Source organism: Tachypleus tridentatus, chromosome 12 (genome assembly GCF_004210375.1).
Source record: "Tachypleus tridentatus isolate NWPU-2018 chromosome 12, ASM421037v1, whole genome shotgun sequence".
Lineage (NCBI taxonomy): Eukaryota > Metazoa > Arthropoda > Merostomata > Xiphosura > Limulidae > Tachypleus > Tachypleus tridentatus.
The window spans coordinates 27,341,895-27,366,878 of record NC_134836.1 but is presented as its reverse complement, the minus strand read 5'-3'; the positions used below and the strand labels follow the sequence as shown (position 1 = coordinate 27,366,878).

At 32.2% G+C, this 24,984-nt stretch overlaps 1 protein-coding gene and 1 long non-coding RNA gene across 2 annotated transcripts; one reads left to right on the top strand and one right to left on the bottom strand.

Moving 5' to 3' along the window:
- Positions 1–1,462: 1,462 nt before the first annotated feature.
- Positions 1,463–8,644, bottom strand: LOC143235601 (paired box protein Pax-6-like). Its single transcript, XM_076473838.1, has 5 exons — positions 8,529–8,644; positions 5,890–6,008; positions 4,401–4,535; positions 2,691–2,911; positions 1,463–1,724 (listed from the first exon to the last, which is right to left on the bottom strand). The coding sequence occupies exons 2-5, from the start codon at positions 6,001–6,003 to the stop codon at positions 1,463–1,465; spliced, it is 732 nt and encodes a 243-aa protein (XP_076329953.1). The 5' UTR covers positions 6,004–6,008; positions 8,529–8,644.
- An 8,116-nt stretch (positions 8,645–16,760) lies between these two features.
- Positions 16,761–24,378, top strand: LOC143235404 (uncharacterized). Its single transcript, XR_013019164.1, has 2 exons — positions 16,761–17,094; positions 23,136–24,378. It is a non-coding gene; the product is annotated as an uncharacterized LOC143235404 (long non-coding RNA).
- Positions 24,379–24,984: the final 606 nt, after the last annotated feature.

Here is a 24,984-nt window from a genome sequence, read left to right as displayed (position 1 = left end):
TTCGTTGGTAAAAGAGTAGCCCAAGTGTTGGTAGTAGGTGGTGATGACTACCTGCTTTCCCTTTAGTCTTACACCGCTAAATTAGGGACGGCTAGCGCAGATAGCCCTCGAGTAGCTTTGCGCGAAATTCAAAACAAACCACATCAGTTAATTTATGAAAGATTAGTTTAGAAATTCCTTGTTGTTGGGGGCGTGAAGATAGCTTCTCATTCTGTTACGTGAATAACTTAATCCTGAAAATATTGTTCTATATATTCCTTTGTTGTTACACTCGTTGTAGACACTGAACAATCCCTTGTTGCATCTGCTAGAAGCAATAGTCAGTATTTGAAAGATTGGTTTAGAAATTCCTTGTTCTCAGCGTCATGGAAGAAAACAGCTAACCAATACATACTGACATCTGCCAGATGCAATATTTAAATTTTGTAACGTCACTGTATAAATTCATTGTTGTTAGAGGCAATGAAAAGGTATGCTAATCAAAACATATTGAAATCTGCGAGAAGCCTGACTTAGTAATTAAAAGATCGTTTCAGAAATATCCTATTCGAATCATGATAAATAACAGCTTATTAATACGAACAGTGACTTACTAGACACGTCACTTAATTTGTGGAAGATCGTTTTTACAAATTCCTTCTTGTTAGAATCATGGAAGACAACAGATAATAAATACACATTGATATCAACTAAACCCGTCACTTATATAGTAGCATCTTCTGACTAATAGGAAACTAATATTACTGTAATAAATGTACAGTGAAATTAAAATGTGGTTAAGGTTCCAGCTTACCATGGAAGACTGCTATAATTTTTTATCCTTTTTATTTTCGGGCTTACAATAAAACAGTATATTAGTTTACTGAAATATTGTGTGGGTTTATGTTTGTTATTCCTTTACTTGCTACAAACTGCTATGATTTTCAGGAACATTTGTTAAACACTTGATGACACAGTGGTGCCTATCGAAATGCTGTCCTCGTTTGTTTCTGAACTTGGATTATGTTGTCGCTTCTGTACGTAACAGTGTAGGAAAATAAACAGTATGAAATATATTTATTACACAAAAACAGATAACAATTAAAGCTCAGTTTTCAGGTATTGAGGAATTTTTTCAAGTAAATCTGTTTTTTATAAGTTCTATTCAAAATAAAACTTTCTTTCTTTTCTCTACATTCTCGAAAGCAGTTTTAAATTAGATTCCATGTTTCAAATGTTTTGGGATGGTTCAAAAGTATACATTACATTTAGTATCTAGAAATCGCCTAACATTAGCTGATGATATATGAAGATCTCTCAGAACATCTTAAATCGCAGGGGGACACTCTCAGAACTTATAACTCCATTTTGTTTTTGCTTTGAGATATGTTCCTTTTAACTTTCTTCTGTTTCTGATCGAATTACAAAGTAATACCTCAACAAAGCTCTCTATTATTGCACACACATATTTAATTCAAAATTGTCACTTGAAGGTGACGGTTTTCTTGTTTTCTTGCTTATTGGCGGCTCGACCATTTTCATCAGGAGTTGTGCTACCTAGCCGAGAAGAATTACACTTATTTTCTGGATGGTGAAAAACAGCTGATGGAACGTGAAAGGCAGGATTTAGAATATTTCCAGCGGCGCTTAAAGTAGGAGAAGGCATTGCACATGGATAGTATGTACCAATCGAATCTACTGAAGGTCGAAGCAGATGACATGCAAGAGGTAATTTATTCATGAAACTGGAAAACAAATAAAAGTAATGTTACTTAATGAGATATATATAAATAATATAAGCTAATGCATCTAAGTTTATAGAGATACTATTAGTTTATGAGATTTTTAAAAATAATATTGTTTAATACATCCAAGGTTTGCTATTTTTGTTAAGCACAAAGTTACACAATGGGCTATTTGTGCTCTGCCTACCAGGGGTATCGAAAACCGGTGTCTAAGGGGGGGTGAGTCTGCAAACATACAATTGTGCCTCTAGAGAGCTCAAGTTTTGCATAACAAATTTTAATTAATGTAATGAGATTTTTATATATAATATTACTTAATACATCTAAATTTTGTAAAATAATATTACTTAATGAGATTTATGTGAATAACATTACTTGAAAATGTACATTTTGTATACACAATATCGCTTAATGCATCTAAGACTTGTATATAAATGAAAAATATGCAAGTATTAAATGCAAAAAAGTCGATTATTTTACAGGATCTTAGTGTTTCTGTTGCTTTTAAAAGTTCCAAAAAGAAGGAACAACCTTTCAAGATAGTTGTATTAAAATTTTCTGTAACAATACAAGAATGGCTTCGTATTGTTTGATGTTCTTTTTGCAACAACAAAGTGTTTATTGAATACGCATTAATTTATTTTTGGTCAAAAACTCTCAGTCCTTTGCAAGTTCCGTATTTCAAGGTACACAGTAGCTTGGAAATACGTTTCTAAGTATATGCAAATCACAGAGAAACTTAAATTTACTTATTATTTCTATTTTTCGTATCTGTAAATGCTATACGTAACTTTGATTTGAAAAAAGTGTAAATAATTCGTTTTGACATATACTTCGTCCACTTGGTAGAAGAGATGACTATCCAATTGACAGAGAAATATGTAAACAAAGAGATTCCCTGCATTAGATAAGTCGATATTATTTTTGTTACTGAAGAACTATACATTTTAAAAACCATCCGCTTGCCTTTGAGAAACATAAAATGGATCCTGAAGTAACTGACTGCTCGTAGATGGATTACTGGAGTAAGAGGAAATGTTAATATTAGGTCTATCAAGGGGACCAGGGCGTAGCCACGAGGATGAGGGAGTGTTGTTAAGACCAATATGCTGGAAACGCCAAGCATCTTGCAGAAACTGCATTTTCCTGTGCTTGCGCCATTTTGCTCGTCGATTCTGAAACCAGACCTGTAAAACAAAGATATGATAAAAGTTATATATGCACATATATAGCTTCTAAGTAATTGGATGAAGAAAATACTTCGAAACGCTCGCACTTTGCAAATACCTTAAAGAAAACTTACCCTGTTCTCACTAGGTGTCATAGTAGTGAAATAAAATTTATATTCTTTTAATAGGAAAACGAACATTAAATTTTATAGTTCATTAGACTGACACCAGGATTTGTAGTTTGGGAATATTTCAGTGAAATATTTTGTTACTAATAGGATCAAAATCTTCATAGATGGGATGACAAGGAACCCATGTTTGAGAAAATGAAGTTTGAAGAGAGCTTGAATGGGTAGCAAAAGAAACTTTATTAAAAATGTGTAACCTAATCACATATTAAGAACATAGCTTGCTTGTTGAAAAGTCGTACGTTTGGAACAAAGTTTCTTTCACTAGCTAGTCAAACCGTTTACTAACTTTGTTCTAGTTTGTTCTAATAGAAAAGTCACTCGTTCTCTCAAGTAAAGGATACACTGTTATAGATGGTAAAAACTGATTGATGAACACCAGTCGCTAAGGAATTAAACAATGATTATTATCCTGTTGTGCACCAGAAGTTAAACAATGGCTGTCTTACTAATGAGCACCAGATGTTAAACAGTGTTAAGCAATGACTTCATGCTCTTGAGTACTGGATGTTAAACTATATTAAACATTGGTCGTTTTACTGTTACTTAAACTCTTGACATTCAATAGTAGCTAAAAGACACTCCTGTAAATGAAAAATATGATTTTTGATTATCCGATTTTGAAAGGAGTTGAAGAAATAAAGGTATACTGTTTATCAGACTCCTAATATTCAACAATGACTCTCAAAAACTAGAATTGCTTATTTCTTTAAGAAGATAATTTTGATAATTAATTGTTGAAAAGTGAAATTAAACATGAATTATTAAATAATAAAAGTTACTCTATTTCTAAGCATTATATGTCAATTAATGTCAAATGATGAGTCACACAGAGTACTGCCTTTCTGCTAACTTATATTATAGGTATTACAACTGAATGTCAGCTTGTGTTAAGTTTCATAGCTTGTCGACAACTTCATGACTGTTTCGTTATTACAAGTGATCCCAACTCGATTTGATTTGTAAATTATAACTCTCGCAGACATTAAAATGACAAAATGGCAAGCAGACAAGCACATATAACCCTGTCTGATAAGTTATACGTCAGTTATTAGATCTGAAAGTCAACTAAAGTTGTTAAGTTTTACAGCTAACGAACTACTTCCTAACTATTAGGTTACATGTTAATTATTACAATTTGATGTCAACTTGATTTGTAAAATTCTAAAGCTCACAAACTACTCCCTGAATACTAAGTAATATGTTAGTTTTTACAATTGAATGTCAAGTTGACTTGTTGAAGTCTAAAGCTCATAGACTACTTCCTCACTGTTAAGCACTATGTCCTAATACTATATATTAAAGAATAATGTTCGTACTTGTACTCTGGCTTCTGAGAGTTTTATCTTTCGAGCTACTTCTTCGCGGAGAAATACATCGGGATAGTGCGTTTTTTGGAACACTCCTTCCAGTTCTACTAGTTGTTCTGGTGTGAAAGTAGTTCGATTTCGACGCTACAAAGTATATAAAACAAATTAACAACTGAAATTCAATCAACGATGTAATGATCGTTGCTTTATAAGCTACGAGAAATGAATTTTTATTCACATATTAAAATTTTCTTAATGTTTGTGGACTGGTGGTTATGACTGTTGGGTCTAACTCTACAAGTTGCAGGATCAAAATTCTTCGCTTAACCAGTTCTTTTTTTTTTATTCGTGAGTAGTTATATTAGAAAAATGAATCCCATTATTCGTCTGTAAAGGATAGCCCAAAAATTTTATTGTACTTACGACAATGTCAGCTACAGAGGTTTTATTGTAGTTATGATAATGTCAGCTACAGAGGTTTTAGTTATGATAATGTCAGCTACAGAGGTTTTATTGTAGTTATGATAATGTCGTCAGAGGTTTTATTGAATGATAGTGCTATTACAAGGTTTTATTGTAGTTATGATAATGTCAGCTACAGAGGTTTTATTGTAGTTATGATAATGTCAGATGAAGAAGTGCTATTAAAACTTGTGATAATGTCAACTAAAGAAGTATTATTGTACTTATGATAATGTCCACTAAGGAGATACTATTGTGCTTATGATAACATCAGCTAAAGAAGTATTATTGTACTTATGATAATGTCCACCAAGGAGATACTATTGTGCTTATGATAACATCAGCTAAAGAAGTGTTATTGTACTTGTGATAACATCAGCTAAAGAGCTAGTATGGTAGTTGCTATAATGTCAGCTATAGAAGTGTTATTTTATTTGGTAATAATGTTTATTCTGTTTTTCACACTGAATAAGTACATTTTTTTCAGTTGCTACCCTAAGAACAGCATTGTTTTCTCTTGTATCAGCTCAGAAAAGATATTACGTAGAATCATTTTAGATAAAATATCATTTTCCTACCAACCATTAAATATTTGTTTCTGGGCATGTGATCTAGCAATCATTCAACAAAATACACCATATCAGCGCTACCCTCAGTACCATAATTTAGCCTTAATTTTTGTTCTACTGTTCTTAGTGACTAAATTATTTGGCTTCTAATAATTTTTCTAATTTTATACATTATTATATTAAAAGTTACAGATATTTTATTTTGAAGGTAATTTTTAGCTGAAGTTAACCAGTTGCTAATTTTATGACGTGATAACTTCGCAAAAATACTTTAAAAAGAGCTACATAACTGACTATGAAACAACATCATAGTCTCTTTTTCAATTTTATATCTGACGAAAACTAAATATTTGACACATACATATATATATACATATAAAATTACTACAAAACTTATTTTTTGTCTTTTTTAATTTCTTGAAAATTTGTTTTAAAGGTGAATAAATGGTTAAACACATTATTAGTACCTGTCTTCTCCGTACGGGATAAAAGTCACTGTTGAAGAGTGAGTCTGAGACGTGGTGGAAAGACTGAATTGTAGAGCTTGGATGGAGATGAGAAGAACTGAGAGATGACGTCATTTTTACTGTTGATGAGAAAAGCGTTACAATCAAAAAGAGTGAAAGACGTAAATAAAACAATGTCTAAACTTGTCTATATTTTTCTTATCTGTTTATTCGTAAAACGACATTGAAAATTTGCCCGAGTTATTTAGAGATAAGTTTGTGGTGAACTTCAACACACTTGCTTCTTTTGGTGAGCATTACTGAAGTGAAACCGGTGTAACCAAACTGTCTTTAGGTACATGTTTGTAGTGAACTTGTAGAAACCGGCTTCTTTTGGTGAATTGAAACAGGAATTTTGCTTTCCACTTTAAGCACAAAGTTAATCTGACATCTCGTAGTACATGAGTAAAGACCGCCGTCCAGTAACAAGAACACACCACGGTTTCCTTCGATATATGAACATCATGTATAACACTTGACCCTACATGATATACATGTTTTATAGGAAACGATTGTTTGTTGTTATTACTGGACGGCAATCTGTAACGAATAATATAATACATTTGAATTGTGTTCCAGTAATAGAACGACCTAATTAAAAATTCAAACAACCAATTACTGCCAACTCTTGCTATATCTACTTGACAATGTAGAGTAGTACTGTACACACTAACGTGATAAGAAAGGCTCCACACTAAAGTAGAGTACCACTATATGCACGAATGTAGTAAGAGATACTCCGTATGACAGTAAAGTACCACCATATGCTGGGATGTGGTACGATATACCCCACACAATACTAGAGTATCACTATATACAAGAATGTGGTAAAAAATACTCCCCATAACAGTAGAGTACCACTGACAACAGAAATATGGCGAGGAATATCCCACACAACAGTAGAGTACCACTACATATAGGAACGTAGTAAGAAATGCTCCACACAACAGTAAAGTAACACTATATACTGGAATGTGGTAAGAAATGCTCCACACAACAGTAGAGTAACACTATATACTGGAATGTGGTAAGAAATACCCCACACAACAGTAGAGTAACACTATATACTCCACACAACAGTAGAGTAACACTATATACTGGAATGTGGTAAGAAATACCCACACACACATATAGTAGAGTAACACTATATTCTGGAATGTGGTAAGAAACACCCCACACAACAGTAGAGTAACACTATATACTGGAATGTGGTAATAAATACCCCACACAACAGTGGAGTAGCGCTACATATAGAAATGTCATAAGAAATACTCCACACGACAGTAGAGTACCACTACATACAGGAACGTAGCAAGAAATGCTCCACACAACAGTAAAATAACACTATATACTGGAATGTGGTAAGAAACCACACAACAGTAAAATAACACTATATACTGGAATGTGGTAAGAAACACCCCACACAACAGTAGAGTAACACTATATACTGGAATGTGGTAAGAAATGCTCCACACAACAGTAGAGTAACACTATATACTGGAATGTGGTAAGAAACACCCCACACAACAGTAGAGTAACACTATATACTGGAATGTGGTAAGAAATACCCCACACAACAGTAGAGTAGCGCTACATATAGAAATGTGGTAAGAAATACCCCACACAACAGTAGAGTAGCGCTACATATAGAAATGTGGTAAGAAATGCTTCATACAACAGTAAAATACCATTATATATAGGAATATGATTAAAAATACTTGCAACAACTGCAGAGTACCACCGACAACAGAAATACGGTAAGAGATACCCTGAATAGTTGGGTACCACTGTATACATTAATGTGGTAAGAAATGTCCCACACAACGCATAGTATATTATTTATGGGAATTTTCTTATATATCATCAAGTGTATATATTGTTCAAATCAAAATCAACATTAACAAACTGTAGTCTGTTGTAAAAAGTCTTCCTTCCCCAGTGTGGTTTGAGTTCTCTTTCTTAAATAAGTTTCTGTTCGTTTCAATTAGTTTGGCCCTTTTCTATGAAGCTAGATATTTTGACACATAGTTTAACTGTAATTCAAATCTGTTGAAGTTATATAGGTGCTACCTATTACACTTTCGGACTTTTTAGATGCAAACTGATATATTTCCTAGAATTGTAGAACTAATATATAAATTGGTTAATTGTACCTAGATTAAGATCTGAATTCGGAAACATCTGAGATATACTGTGGAAACCTTGAATTTCCTTTCTCTGGGTATTTTAGTACTAATACTCGACGTCTGGACTGAATATACGAGATGAAATGGATAAACTGGCACTCCATGACCTCTTGGAGGAGATAAGAGGATTTTTCTTCCTGCGATCGAACATCTCTAGACTTATAATATTTTTTCAAGTTTCAAACAAATAATTTTGTTATATGTCTGAACACACTATCTAATTTAAAATTTAATAAATTTATTAAGTAACATTAAACTTATTTTCTAATTAACAATTAACTTGATCTCCATTTGAGTTTTTACTAAATATTTCAAAAATAATTTGATATCTCAAAACTTCCAAATACTATATATGTACCTAGTGACTACAGTATTGTTTGCTTAGAAAACAATTATCTGGTTTACCCAACTTACCAGTAAGAACGTCGAGAATCGGTCCTCTTAGAAAGTTTTGAAGAAAGAACTGGTGAAGTCTTGAGTCTTCTCAAATAGGTCTTTCCTTTTATTCGTTTCGCAACAGGTAGGAATTTCGTTCTCAGCTTTTACTTGTGGTACATCATAATATGAAGACTAAAATCATCCCATAATTCAGTGCGTCTACGCGTATTTACTTTTGTTGTGTGGTCAAAACCAATCATGTAGAAAGTATTTTCCTATTTGTTTTCATAGGATGATTACACCCATGCCGACCGTTGTAGTGATACATGATTCAAAGAGTGTCCTGTTTCTAATTACGCTAAGCGACTGTATACAGTATACAATGGAGTCCCGAACGGGAATACTTCAATAACACGTGGATGCTTAATCAGGATAAGATACGCCGATACGTTCAATAGCGGACTTGATGAAATCCTCCTCTTTATGTAGTTTCATGTAATTAAATACGTTGAGACGATACATATGCGCTTACAAAAATACCAGATGAATGATAACAAAGGACGGAGTGAAATAAAAAGGATCTCAAGCTTATTCTAATTAGATTTACTCAATAAAAGGCTTGTAAATAATGGCCACTGATTGTAATTAATTTAATATTCGTGTATAGACGCGAGGTTGGACGTTAAATATGTTTGATTCAAAATAGAAAGTTAATCTGGTTTTGGCAGCAGTGCAGAGGGCGATGTGATAATAAAGAAAACAAAATTAGTAAACTCTTTGAATATTATTCATTGAAAAGCTAATTGAAGATTATACTTTAAACATTTTCTCGTATGTTAAGCTTATGTTATGGCTTGCACACTCATCGCTTCTGTCAGATAAAAAAAAAAAACAACTATCCTTCGCGAACAGGAGAGAACTTTACAAAACAGTGATTTATTCTATGAGAGGTTGGAATTCTAATCTCTTTATATTTTCGCTGATTAACAAAACACTGTGACGCATTTCATAAAAAAAATCCGCACCGTTATTACAGTATCTCGTGCACTATACAAAGAACGGCAAGGAAAAATGAGGTCTTAAAAGATGTAGTTTACGTTTGCTAGCTAATCCACATGTTTATCAGAACATTTTATATGAAAAGAAATTGATGGATTAGACAAAAATAAAGCGGTATATTTATTATAAACAGTAAATAATCAAATATATTTGACGATATTTTAATAAACCATAGTGTTTCTAGACTCACTGCTAGTTTCTATTTATAGAATTGTAAAAAACAAAAAAAACACAAAAATCAAATAATACGGGCTGTGTTTCTTAGATATTTTTAAATACGTTTTTATATTTGACATGATATAATGCTTATTTTAAATTCTGCTCTTTACAGTTTATATATATTTTTATTTTCACATTGATTCTCTTAAACCATCTTACTAGCCAAGACTCAATATACTATTCTATTAAGTTGTAGGCCTACACGTTTGGCTTAGGTATTTACATATGTTGAATTTATTGGAGTGTTAACACTAAATTGTAGAAGTAAAACTTGTATTTTATACCCTTAAATAATAATACAAATATAAATTCGCAGACACAGGTTGCACTGGAGAGAAGACGGGGATGCTCACCTTACTTAAACAGTAACACTGTTGAATCAGAAAATATAGCAGTAATCCTAGGAAGTGAAGTGTACTCCACTGGATCGTTTATTATATTTTAGACCAATCTTTCAAATTCGATGTTGTCGGTAAACAATAAGATCAAAAGCAGCGTTCCAAAATACAACATCAATACATTCATGACATCATTGAAATAAAAGGCTATTTACTTAAGTTGTGGTTAACTTATAGAAGGGTTGCCTTTATCTTCTTCACTGAAAGATGAACTAGATTAGATACCAAATCAATATAGAAGTGGTCGGTACATTGAATAATAAGAAATGTTATATTTGAGATAGGAATACCTCATTTACCAAATGCGAAACCCGATCCGATATAGTGTTTCAAGTTACAGAGCAAGCAGCTTTACGACATATTCTTCTCTTTAGTTGATTTCTCTATGATCTACTCTCACAAGACTGCAGCTCGTGTATTAAAGTTTGTTGTTGTTTTTTTAAATAAACAAAAAAGAAAAAGAAAAATTAATCAAGTGTGTAATTCACCTGAACCAGTGAAATAAATTAGTTTTGTAGTACATTCCTTTTGGCAAATACAAGCATAGCTTGCTTTAGTGTTCTAGACCTTCTTCTAGATTAACCATAGTGCACAAAAAAGTAACAATCTGACATTTTACTCTTAATTTTGGTTTACAATACTTTTTCCCCAACACTACAATTCTATACCCGTGATATTTGTAGAAACATTCGTCATTTTGTTTATGTTATTCTACCAGAAAGACGCTCAAGGTTTACGTTTTAACAAACGGAACTGTTTTTGTCAAAATTCTTAATACTTAAGCTTTGTCTTGCTTCGATGTTACTTTACCTTGAAAGAAGTGTGCGTGTTTTAAAGGAAACCACTGAAGAAAAAATAGACAATAGAAAGACTTCAAAAACAGGCATCATCAATCAAAATTAATTAATCCTGAAGACAATTACCTTTTATTTTCAATTTAAACTAAGTTGAAGTTTGTTTTTATTATGGATAAGAGAAAATTGTTCTTTTAGTTTTTTAACCAATATAATACTTCTTATTAGAGTCCTAATGTTTCAGTCTCGAGTGTTTTTAAAGAAATATACACAACCGTTGATTCTACACCCAATTTTACTTTAAAATACACACATTTTTTGGGCATTTCGAAAATTAGTTTCTCTTCGTCAATATGTTTTTTTTATGTTATTCAATAACAAAGATGATTCTTTAAACACCATTTTTATCTTTCTTTTTTAAGTGAATGTTTTTCTCTTATTAATTTTAGAGAAATATTAATATAATACCAGTTTCAATCAGGAAATGCAATATATTCCAAATTTGTTTTTCTGCATTTAATAGTCTTTTACCCATAATTGTTTAAGTGTTGTAATTTTATGTGACTGACATAGCTAAATTAGGGACAGATAGCGCAGATAGTCCTCGTGTAGCGAAATTCTAAAACAAACAAACAAGAAAAACCCAGATGGAGTCAGATAGGTGTGTCTTCTTTCACTGAGGGACGAAACTGTTCAAAATCAACTGAGTTCAATGGCTTTACAAGGATTTCCCACTGGACTTCTTGGTTTAAAAAGGTGACAAGAAATTATTCATTTTATTTTTACGACTCCTCAAATGATCATGGGAAGTATTAATTTCAGAATGTTTGGGGTGATAGGTATGTCTGAGAGAAGTCCAAAATCGTGGCAAACTCGATACCAAAGTCAAAGAGTTCTTAAGGAAATAATAGTTGCTTACTACGCAAGCCCTAATGATTATAAATACTTGTAAGTATTTGGGGATTTATGTAACAATTATACTATCCAAGAAACAATTTCTTTATTTTTAACTGTAGGTATGGATAATGGTTCTGTGTGGTTTCTGTTTTGTTTTTTAATTTCGCGCAAAGCTACTTGAGGACCATCTGCGCTAGCCGTCCCTAATTTATCAGTGTAAGACCAGAGGGAAGGAAACTAGTCATCACCGCCCATCGCCAACTCTTGGGCTACTCTTTTATCAATGAATAGTAGGATTGACCATCACACTATAACGCCTTCAGGGCTGAAAGGGCAAGCATGTTTGGTATAACGGGGATTCGAACATGGCACCCTCAGATTACGAGTCGAGTGCCTTAACCACTTAGCCATGCCGGGCCCTGAGGTCAGGACTTCACCACAGCACAACATCTAAGAAAACAATGCTTGTGTAGCTCACACTGTAAATTCATTTCTTCAAAAATCTGAGAGAACCATTTTTTCTTTCGAATAATTTGCCCCTTCAGTGACTGAACGGTAAGTCTGAGAGCTTTATAACGCTAAAACTCGTATTTCAATACCCGCTGTGAGTTCAGTACATATAACACACTGTGTAGCTTAATGCTCAACAACTCCCCCTGTGGCACAATAGTATTGTTTTGACTAAACTATTTATTATCTTTTTTTTCCTTAATAATTAGACCTAGTTACGTCTTTCGTTGATTAAATTTTTAGATCCTCCTTACTGGTTACATATATATGTATACCCAGGTGATACAGCAGCAAGTTTACTTATCGTTGTTATCGGACAACAACAGATAGCTCGGTGTGGCTTTGTTTTAAAAGAAACAAACACATTCCCCTAGTCTTTAAATTTAGTCTGCCTGAAAATTTTTGTAACTCTATTGCGTTGTCATTACAAGATAAATATAAATTCAGAGGATATTTGCTTGCTTTTAATTACCACAAAATTGTTATTTTTTAAGAATTAAAAATAATTAATTATAGTTGCTTCAGTTATATTTAAAATATCTTTATAATTTTCTCCAACTGAAAACCATAGAAATAGAGAACTTCAAATGTTTAGGTAGTGATTTTAATGGTTGTTCGTAAATGGCAGAATGAGCTTGATGGTGAACGACTCTTTTGTCTTCATGTTTAAAACTTTAATAATCGTAAGCTACATTTTCGTGTTAGTCACTTTTGAGCTTGATACGCACCTCGCAATTAATCAGTTGTTCATTTTACTCTTCTGTTATAGTATGACAAACATAATAGACATGAAAAAAAAAAACAGACTAAAAAAACTTCAAAGTAAAATTTAGCACAATACCGGTAAACCTATGGAATGGTCAAGTAACTATTTTTCGTGTAAACATTATCTAATTATTCTTGCAAAGCAAATATTTCTTGGTGTAATATTTGAAACTAAGCTGTAATGAAGCAGATCACCATTTTGTTAAACAAATATAAAACACTAAACCATCAAAGGTACATCTTGGATAGAATAGTTTTAATTAGATATATATGTTACAGTGGATATAGTTACATTAGAGAACTCGAAATTTGAACCCTTATAAAAAAAAAAAACGTAAAAATTTTATATATTTTGCCAAGCATCGTGTCAGCCAGGCAGGCGTTTCTCCGTCAACTGTTTACCGCGTCTACCTTCCAGTGATGAGTTTGGAAAGCTGCGTACGCACCAAGTTCAACACTGATTTTTGAAATGACGGTACAATACACATGAATAATGTTGAGACCAAATTTTATTTCACAAACAGAATATGTTTCATGAAACTGTTAAAATTAATTACACTATCATTCACAGTTCAAAATGTGACGTAACTTAAAAAACCGTCCGGCTTGGCCAGGTGGTTAGAGAGCTTAACTCACGATATGAGGATCGCGGGTGGGAATCTCCAAACCACCAAACATGATCTCTCTTTCAGCTACAGGAGCGTTGTTATGTGATGGTCAATCCCACTATTCGTTCATAAAATAGAGTAGTCCAAGGGTTCGAATCTCCATACCACCAAACATGTTCGCTCTTTCAACTAAGGGGGCGTTATTACGTCACGTTCCATCCCACTATTCGTTGATAAAAGAATAACCCAAGAGTTGGCGGTGGATGGTGACGACTAACTGTCTTCCTACTAGCCTTTCAGTGCTAAATTGAGGATGGTTACCGTAGATAGTCCTTGTGTAGCTTTGCGGGAAATTCAAAACACAAACTAACTCAAATAATAAAAAGGTAGATTTACTTTGTGTTATTATTAAGCGACTCTTAGCAAAACTAAAGTACTCTACAATTGTTTTTATAGTTACCGTTATAAATAGATCAGATCTCCAGTTCTGATTGAAACGAAGAATGCAACACAATTAGCCTTTTTAAAGCCTGTGAAATAATTCCATAGTTCAACTTGAACTTTTCCCGTCACTGGGTTTGTTTTTTGAATTTTGTACAAAGCTACTCGAGGGCTATCTGTGCTAGCCGTCCCTAATTTAACAGTGTATGACTGGAGGGAAGGCAGCTAGTCATCACCACCCACCGCCAACTCTTGAGCTACTCTTTTACCAACGAATAGTGGGATTGAGCGAACATTATAACGCCACCACGGCTGAAAGGGTGAGCATCTTTGGCGCGACCCCGTCATTGGGAACTAGAACTTTTACTTGTGCTAAATATGTTATACAAACAGACGAAGTCTTGGTTGGTGATAAAACTTGGTGCTTATCAGCATTCTAACTGTTACATTTTTTTTAATAATAACTTTGTAATTCACACACATATATTTAACAAATAAAAGGTTCTTGGTTTCAGAATTTCAGCACAATGCTACATAAAATTCTATTAACATATAGCTTCCCCAGATCTGAATTTTTAATTGTTTGTTTGTCTATTAAATAATGCGTACAGCTACGCGAAGGTTATCTACACTATAAATCTATAATTGTGAAGCGATAGACCAGAGAGAAGACAGCTAATCGACACTACTCACAGCTATCTCTACGGCTACTCTTTTATCCGTAGAGAATATCCGTAGTCTTGATTTTCGAAGAGGGATATATATGGAGTTGACTTTCACGTTATGATGTCTTACAGCTGAAAGGACAAGCATATTAGTTGACGGGTTCCCCATTGGCTCAGCGGTATGTCTGCAGATTTACAACGCTAAAATCCGGGTTTCGATACTCGTGGTGGGCAGAGCACAGATAGCCCATTGTGTAGCTTTGTGCTAAACTCAAAAAACAACAACATTAGTTGACGCGATTCGAATTCTCGATCCATGTATTGCGAGTCGAGTTCCCTGATCACTTTGAACTGAAAATGAAATCGTAAATTGATATCTAGGTAACAGTATTTTAAATGTTTGATTCTCGAAGAGGGATATATCTAATTAAATAAAACAAACAAACATATTCAGTGAGTGAATTACTCTTCTTTTCATTCTTTCATTAATACTGGCACATTTTTCATTCTGAAGAAGTTTCCAAAGTCAGTGTACATCCGGATATACATGTGTAATATATTTATATCTGGAAATACACTGATTTTAAGAACAATTCCCAACGATCACGTTGTCAACGTAGAAATTACTTACAAATGTATATATTCTATTTCTAAATATATTTCTATTTAGATTAACTCAATTGCATTTTTATTGTATCATAAGATTTAAACTGCTGCGCTCACTTACTCCAACTACATTTCATATAGGTTATAAAGGCAATTTTTTTTATTATTGTGCAGTTAACGAATATAGACATTTTTGTGATAATAGTTATCACCATTCTGGACTACTAAGGACAGCTGAAACTGATATATAGTGATATTTATAACATTATCCTAAAGGAATGAGATAAGTATTGTTCGAATACCACTGACTTTTATTTACGATCTTAAATATCTTTTACCTTAAACACATGTCGTGTTGAGAAAAAAGAATGTTTACATTTATTTCCCATACAAAGGTCCCGTCTTGTACAGCGGTAAGTCTTCGAATTTACAAAACTAAAATCAGCGGTTTGATTCCCCTCGGTGGACTCAGCAGATAGCCCGATGTGGCTTTGCTATATGAAAACACTCACCCATACAAAAGTATCTCAACACAAGTTAACTTTTAGTCTATACTCAATTTATTGTTATATTAATAAGCTTGTTGAGACAAAAAAAAAAAGGTTTCTTATCCTTCAATATTATTATTTTCTTTCAAAATACGCTATTTATTTTTAAAGACAAAACTGAAATTCACTACACTTTAAAATAAAAGTTGAACTTTCAGAATAACAAATGGAGGTGAAAAAATTCGCAAATATTCATACTAGAAAAAAAAGCTTCAATGTAACTGAGTTGACAATTCAGTGCAGGCGCTACTTGCCATTAAGAAGATCCTTAACTTTTAGGGTCACAAGTAATAGAGGCAGTTGTAAAATAAGAAATTTAATAATACACATGGGAACAAACATTAGTATATATATATCATTACTAAGCTGTTTAATGACGGGAAAGGGAGGAATTTTCAATGTGTTAGTTGCGAAATGTGAAGACGGAGATAATCTAACAAAACAATCTATTTTAAACGGTGTTGACGAGAGAACTCACTTGTAGAGAAAATTATATATGTAAAAAAACCCAAAGTTTCTCTACCCATACCAGCCGTTTTTTTGGTGGTTTTTTTCTTTACAAATCTATTAAAAACCTGAGTTTGAATAAAACCAGTTTTGCTTAAATATTTTCGACAATTAGATCTGATCAAAACGAATGTTAAGTTTGTTTACGTGTTTCTAAGAGCTAATTGCACCATCAATCCTTATTAAACTGATATATTCAAGGGAATGAAGCCAATCAAAGGCACCACCTATCAACGTTTGGGATAGTCTAATTGAACAATGTCTCCTGACTTTCGCTGTTATAGAGCATCCATGGCTTCAAAGTTGTTAACGCGATTTTACGAGGAACAAAAACAAATTTACAAATGATCAATAAAATGTTTGTTAATACACCTTTAGATAGAGTTTTTTATTATTATTACGAGCCCTAACAGTGATGAAATTGTTAGTTCGTTTGAAGTTAAGCACAAAGCTAAACAATTGGTTATCAGTACTCTGCTCTCAATATGTATCGAAACCCCGGTTTCTACCGTTGTAAGTGTGCACTAATTCCGCTGTACTTCTGGAGGACAGTATTTAAAGCAGAGAGATAGCATGGGCAGTTAGGTCGTAATGTTTTTTGTTTGTTTTTAATAATTATTAATACCTTTGAGAAAATTAAAAATAATGTTAATAAGTGGAAAAAATATTGAAAATAAAAACATTACTTAATTTTTTAACTTAAGTGTACCTTTGGAAAGGGATAACGTGATTAAAGTAATTTTGCTGCGTGTAATTTTGTACATTAATTTAAAGAAAACAATGTTAGAAAAAAATGTCAGTTTTTGAATAAAATATTGAAATTGATGGCGTTATGATTAGTATTTTAGTTCCAAAGTTTTCATAAGTTAAATTTGATTATGTAGTACCATTATTAGTTAGTACTTTGCTAATGACAATGCTAGTACAAAATTAATTATATTCACTGGGCTTAGTTAGTAACAAACTTTTAATTAGGAGTTTTAGCTAAACCTAGTATTAGTTTTCATTGCGTATAGTTATACAACGCGATAGAGGTAGTCCAGCAATAACACTAACACTTTGATTCTGAAATTTTACTGATGATTGTTAATCATTGACACATGAGAAATGAATACGTCAGTGATTACTTATAGACTAATTACTACATTTAGACTCGGAGACATAAACACGTAATTGGTACACTATTAATGTGAAAGTAATATGCTCAAGATTTATTCATTAAGTATTTATGGTAAAGCTGTTAATGTGATGATCAAATATCAGAGATTGTTAGGGTTAATAATTTTTTCCTTCTTAACTACTAGATGGTAATTACAACTAAATTTTATAATATGTTTCAGTGCTGCTGTTTTCATGGAAATACTAAAACGGATTATTTTAGTAGTGGTAATTGCTGAGATTTAACCTGGAATAAACTGGTTTCTCCCTTTTTATTATTATTATTAGCACTTGAATCAACTTATTTGAATGCTTTCAAGAGAGGTGTCAAAATGTTGCTGACTCCTGTACTTGTGCTGACTAAGTCACTAAGTGTGTTATCAGTTAAATGGATGTAGAAAGCTTGTGTTGTCTCATCTTTATTATGTTTGGTTCATATTCTTTTATTTTAAGTTATTGTATGATCTTTTTGCCTATTATTGGTAGATTATTATTCTTGAGGTCGACTTGACATTACAATCATGATTTTACCTGATAATGTGAATGCCATCTTTAAAAGGGGATAAACAATAGTGAAATGACTATAGCTGTATGTATACAATTTATGTGGGTTTACCATGTACAAGAGTTGCTGCAGCAGCTACTGTGCAAATTCTTCAGTTATCTTTTCCATATCATTGATTGTCAAGTTTTCAATTGCAATGTTTTATCCATATGTGGAAAAGTTGTTGGCCTAGGCTTTAGTGAGATATTGAGTAAAGTTACAATTAATTGGCTTGATTCTTGTCCCTACTAGCACCCTGCTGACTCATGGATCAATTACCTGACAGAATGGTCCAGAGTGCAGTACTCAGTCATGTACAGTTTCCTTGCATTAAACAAAATCAAAAGACAACATTTACATGGTACAAAATGTGCTGCGCACACACACACAGATCTTAATTTGTTCTTTATGACAACTTTTATATTCCAGGTATCCTAGTAGCCCTGCTCTGAACCCTGTCAAATAATTCAGTATCCTTTATTAGGTAAGGAGCATAAAACTGAACACAGTACTCCAAATGTGGTTTAACCATTAACCTATACTGTGGCATCATAACCTCTTTAGACTTGTATTCTGTGTCTCTCTAGATACAACCTAAAATTGCTTGGATGGGTTAAGTGTTTTTTCTTATCATAAAACCACATCAGGCTATCTGCTGAGCCCACCAAGAGGAATCAAACCCCCTGATTTTAACGTTGTAAATCCATAGACTTATCGCTGTACTAGTGGGGGGGGGGCAGGATGGGTTAAGAGACTGATAAATCAAACAGAGTTCTTTCTCATCCATAACAATGATGATGTTATTCATATCAAAATTATTCTCATTACAGAAGCTTTGTTATCCTGTAGGTATTAATTTCTATTTATTATAATTAAAAATTATCTGCCATTTTTTCCCTAACTTTCCAAGCAACTCAAATCACCCTCTTCACAGCCAGTAACACCCAAAACTTCAGTGTCATCAGCAGATTTAAATAATCTATTGACCATTTCTTCATCTTTGTCATTGATGTAAGTCAAAAAGACCAAAGGCCCTAAGACTGGGCTCTGAGATGCCCCACTTTTGACATTAACCCTTTTGCAACAGATCACAGGTCAAAGGCCATGTCATAGCATTTGTTGGCTTGCATTCAAAATTTTATTGAATTACTACTTTATGAATTTATTCAATAAGTTTAGAATCAAACAACAGATTATAATTTAAACTCAAATTATATACATGAGTTAATTTCTTAATTTAAAAGTAAATATTAAAAAAACATCTAAAAATATATTTTAGTGAGTTGTGGTATGATGAGTGCAGCATTATTTAAAAATTAGATGTTTTTGATGTTAGAAACTAATTTGATAGTTTCATACAAATTTATAACCCAAATTACTAATATTGACAAACTAGTATATAAAATACAAAGCTTGTATCTTTTAATTTTGCTGAGATATGGCTTATGTACTGTGTCAAACATGGTGGTCCTGTTCAACTCTTTCCATCTTTTTTGAACCAGTTCCTATATACTCTTACTATAATATATGGCATGAATAACTAATTGACAGCTTAGAATATCCCCTCAGTAGTTTTCTCAGCCATTTTAATGTGTGAAAAGGTTACCATGTTTTTTTCAAACAAAGATTTCTTGAAGGTAGATTGTCTTTAGTCTGCTCGAGGTTTCATATTTTTTTTAAATCTAAATACAATTTAGATACTAAGCTTGATAAATTATAGTGTAATTCTATAGTAATGATGTAGTTATTTATGAGTTTTTGGTTATTCAACTGTATATATAAAAAACATAAGAAAACAACAACCGTGGTTTGATATCTTCCATGTGCAAAATTTTAAAAAGCTTAGCAACCAAATTCAAAGGTTGTAGCAAGAGGATATAATTGTTTGCTTTACTTCCAGATTTATTGTTCTATATTTTAAGAAAAATAAGTTTAATAATTTATTTCTATATGCATCATAATTGAAATGTGGCTATATTATTGGATAAGTAACACGTGTCATTGCAAATTGTGTAATGTTAGCTAGGCATGACTAGAAGGCCAATATAATAAATATATGTATAAACATATAAGATTTAAGCTACTTAGACTAAACATTTGTACTTTTGTGTTATAATACATTATCATTCTAGCACAAAAAAAATCATAATTTATATTTATTTTCTAATTTTTAAAAAGTGTTACAAGGTTGGTCAAGTAACAGACCTCACATAGAGTATATAATATAATATATAAAGACTTAATGACAACAAACATTTGAAATAAATTTAGGAGGTTTAAGAGATTACACAAATATTTGAGATTTAAAGGACGAAGAATAGTTTTCTTACTCATAATGTGAAATCATTGTACTTAGACTATTAACAACACAGACTATTTTCACAAACAGATCTTTATATTTCATTAAACAATGTTTTTTTGTATGAAAAACCTGTAATCTTTAGGAAACGTATACCAAATGTTGTGAAGAGATACATGCTGTATCAAAAGTTATAGTGTAGATGAATTTGTATATTATACTGAACCTGTCACAAAAAGGTTAATCTAGCTTGACTAAAACTCACTTCTCACAACACTACCTTATTTCATCTAGCTGGTTTTCTACCCAGTAAGAGTAGTAATAAATGGAGTTAGATCTCACTGGATCACAGTTATAAGTGGTGTGCCTCAGGGCTCTGTGCTGGGTACTTTGCTGTTTATGATTTATATTAATGATATTGATTCTGTAATGATTAAACAAATTTTGAAGATTGTGGATGGCTTTAAGATTTTTAGGGTGGTTAATTGAATCAAAGATGCTGCAGACTTTCCAGGAGATTTAGATTATTTGATGCAGTGGTTCCCAACCAGGGGTGCGAGATAACATTTCAGTTTATGCAACTTTTAGTTTCTTGTGATATTTTTTCTTCTCCAAATGTTTCGTTTTTGTTTATAAATCATTAAAAACTAATTATAAAAATTTCTTTAGGCCACCTACACATTTATTCTTAAATAAATAATTACTGTGAAGGATGCAAGAACATATCAAAATATTTTATGGGTGCAGGGCATAAAAAAGGTTGGGAACCACTGATTTGATGCATTGAACCAATATGTGGCAGTAAATGTTTAACTATCCAGAATGTAAGTTGATGAATGTAGATTTCCACAATTCAAATTATTGTTACAATTTAAATGTGAATGTGTTAAATACTGTGGTTGAAGAAAATGAACTTGGTGTTGCAATTGAAAAATCACTTAAGTTGTCCAAACAGTATATTGTAGCTAGCAATAAAGCTAATAAGATTTTAGGTAGTATCTATCTTGAATACAAGACAATAGATATTGTTTTACTGTACAGATCACTTGTGAGGCTTCATTTAAAGTACTGCATACAGTTTTAGGCTCCCTTTCCCAAGAAGGACAATTGTTGGAGAAGGTTCAGAAAAGAATGACTAGGATGATACCAAATATGATAGGATTGTCCTGAGAGGAGAGACTAAAATATCTAAATTTATTTTCTCCAGAGAGGAGAAAAGTCAGAGGGGATGTCATTTAAGGTGTTTAAGATCATTTAGGGTGTTGATCTGACAAATCCATTAAACCTTTTGTTTAGCATTAAAAACAATAAGACAAGGGGTAATAAATCCAAATTTTGGCAGTGTAGGAGTAGTCTGCAGTTTATACAGTATCACTTTTCAAACAGGGTGGTTGGTTTTTTGGAATGAGTTGCTTTCAAGGGTGGTGGAGGCTGAAAATCTAGCTGAGTCCATGAAAAGATTGGATGAATACTTGAGCAGCAAGGAGTTGTTATAGTTGGGAGCTGGAAGGGACATCCTTGATGTGCTGCCAAGTCCCTTTTTGTCCCTTTAAAATATTAGTTTATTTACGAATTTATATCCCCAACAAAAAAAGAGAACTTAAAAAAAAACCTTTATGTGGCAACTTATCAAGTACTTTCTTAACATCTAGATGGTAGCAAATTAGCAGACACTACATAAGATAAAACTAGTTATAATTAGTAGCTTGAAATTACAAAGTAATTAATAATTAGACATGGGTCTAATTATATGAGGTATTATCGATGGCCATGAGTAGTATATGATTTGGGTTTGTAAGACTTGACAATAGATAAGATAGTCCATCATACATTAATCAAAGTAATGACAGTGACTAACAGCCAGGCATTGTGAGACGTTAGAACTTCATGTAAGTCTTGTACTTTCCACCCTATTACACACTGTAAAATCATACCCTTTGGTTTAATTGTAATTTTCATCAATCAGGTTAATTGTCTGGCTCTACTGGTATGATATTTTCTGGTTCAAATTTCCACTTCAATGTAAACTTGAGGATTCATTCTAGTATTCTCAGTACAAACAACCAGTATGCCACAAATAAAATGGCCTGATATGGACTGTGAGATAAATTCTGGTGAGATTGCAATTTAAAACAAAACAGTTCCACATATATTAAAGTTTATTTTTTTTGTTAAATGTATTATTATTGAAAAATGTTTTGAAAAACAACTTCTACACTGCAAAGATGCAACTGTAGAATACAAGATTGATGTTGATTGTGTAGCTGATCAGAACCATTGTTACATTGGAATATACCAGTTGCTTAACTGAGCACAATAACAGCAGGAACAAATTTCTGAAATAAGCATTCTCTAATTAACGAGTTGTACTAGATGTTATAATATTTTTTATTGTTATCATACTTATTTACTGATAAACCAAGGAGCCACTATAGATAGATTTGATCAATTGATAACACCCTGTAATAGTGGTTGCTTAATACAGTATTTGATAGAATTAATCTTTATTTTTTGATTACTGTGTAACAAAGTGAGTATTTACAACAAATGTTTAGCCATGATTAAATCTTGTTTTTTCTAGTGTATAAACAGGTAAATGACATTTTATGGTCTTGACTTTTACAGAATACCACAGGAACAGGAGAGGAGAAGAAATGGATCTAGATGATTTGAGATGAATATCAGCAGGCATGCTGAAAATGATTTTTCAGGCATCAATATTTTTGTATGCCTTAATTTTTCATTTGTTTTTATACTTGGCAACTGGATTAGATGTGCATGAAGATGTCAAGGAACTCAGTGACTTGCTGGTGATTTCTCATTATCAATAGTGTAGAAGGTTAACTGACACCAATTTATTTAAGTATCTAGAAGAAGCTATCTTTCTTGAATGTTTTGGCAGAAAATAGTTCAGATAACATGATTATAGGGGTTGACCTATTTGCTGTCCAATACAGCAAACAGTAGTAATAGCTGTAGCTATGACATCACAAAAAACAGCCTTTTAAAATTTTATCAGAATTAGAGAAATATTTGAATAGTAGATTTGAAGTAACTTGATATGCCTTGAGCATTTTTAAGTGGACATTCTAAGAACATGTTGGATATATCTTTAGAACATCAGTAACCCATTTAAAGCAACCATGTGATGATGACTGGTGTAAAGTATGGATTGTTTAATCTCTAGTTAGATAGTTGTTTGTGTGTTCTTAATGATATTTAGAAGAACTGGCTTCATGTGAGTATAGACACATCTATTTACATATTTTGCAAGTTTTTATTGAGTGCTGAAGTTTCTTTTGTGTAAATTTACTAAATAGTTGACAGCATTCAGTGTCAGGAATATTGACAGGAATAGTTTTGGATAAGGATAGATTATTAATGAGCACCATGATGGTGTTGATACTACTAGTAGGGTTAAGTGTGGTTTGATTGTATAAATACATGTTGTGATTTTTGTACTTAGTGTGAAGGTGGTGAAACATTGTACTTGTGTAAAGAAATAAAATTGTCATTTAAAAGTGAGACAAAGACTTGGTCGAAGGTTATATTTTTATTCAGTAGAGTTTGATGACTGTTGGTTAAAGCAATGGTAAATAAATTTATAAAACTTGAGAGAAAAAATGTTAAAATATTGAAAGAAATCTTACTTATAGCTTCTAAAACTATCCATTAACAACACTGAAGATCTAGGTAGCTTGGTGTATAAAGTTTGTGATTATAAATATATTTTCCAAAATGAATAAGAAGTTACTGAATAAAGTAATGCTGTCAATTATATGTTGTACAAAAATTTTTATGATCTATATAGATTAATAAAATAAACACTTTATTGTCACTGTACAACAGTACAAGTAGCACTGTCAAATATACATCATAAAAATAACATTTTTTATATGTATATATATATCATGATAAATACTATGATCAGCTTTTTTTTTATTTTAAAAAAAGCTGCCAAGATGTTGGGGCAAATTTATGATCAGACTTAAGTGTTTTTAAAGGAAAGCATATAAAGAGATAACCAGTTACTGTGAAAAATAAAATATTCCCAAACACATGTCTGTCATGATATTATCTCAAAATGTTACTCTCATTATTTATAAAGATATCACTAGTACCTGTTATATTTTGTATTTTTTAAATAAAATTTCTAAATTATTTAAATAATAGAATTTACCATCCATTTATTTCTTTTAAAAGCTTCAAAACATCTGGATAGCCACTTCATTCCCTTGCAACAGAGAATTTAGAACTATTACAACCCATTCTTAAATAATTTCTCTCCAGTTTTCACATAATGTTGATGTTAAAAAAATCCACTAAGGAAAAACAGACAATTTTTATTTTACTTCATAAAGTAAGAATTTGTATTTAGAATAAAAAACATAACTTTTATCATAAAAGTCAAAACATTCAAAAGGTGAATAACCAAAGTATAACCCTCTGTGATTTGTTACCTTCTCCACTTTGC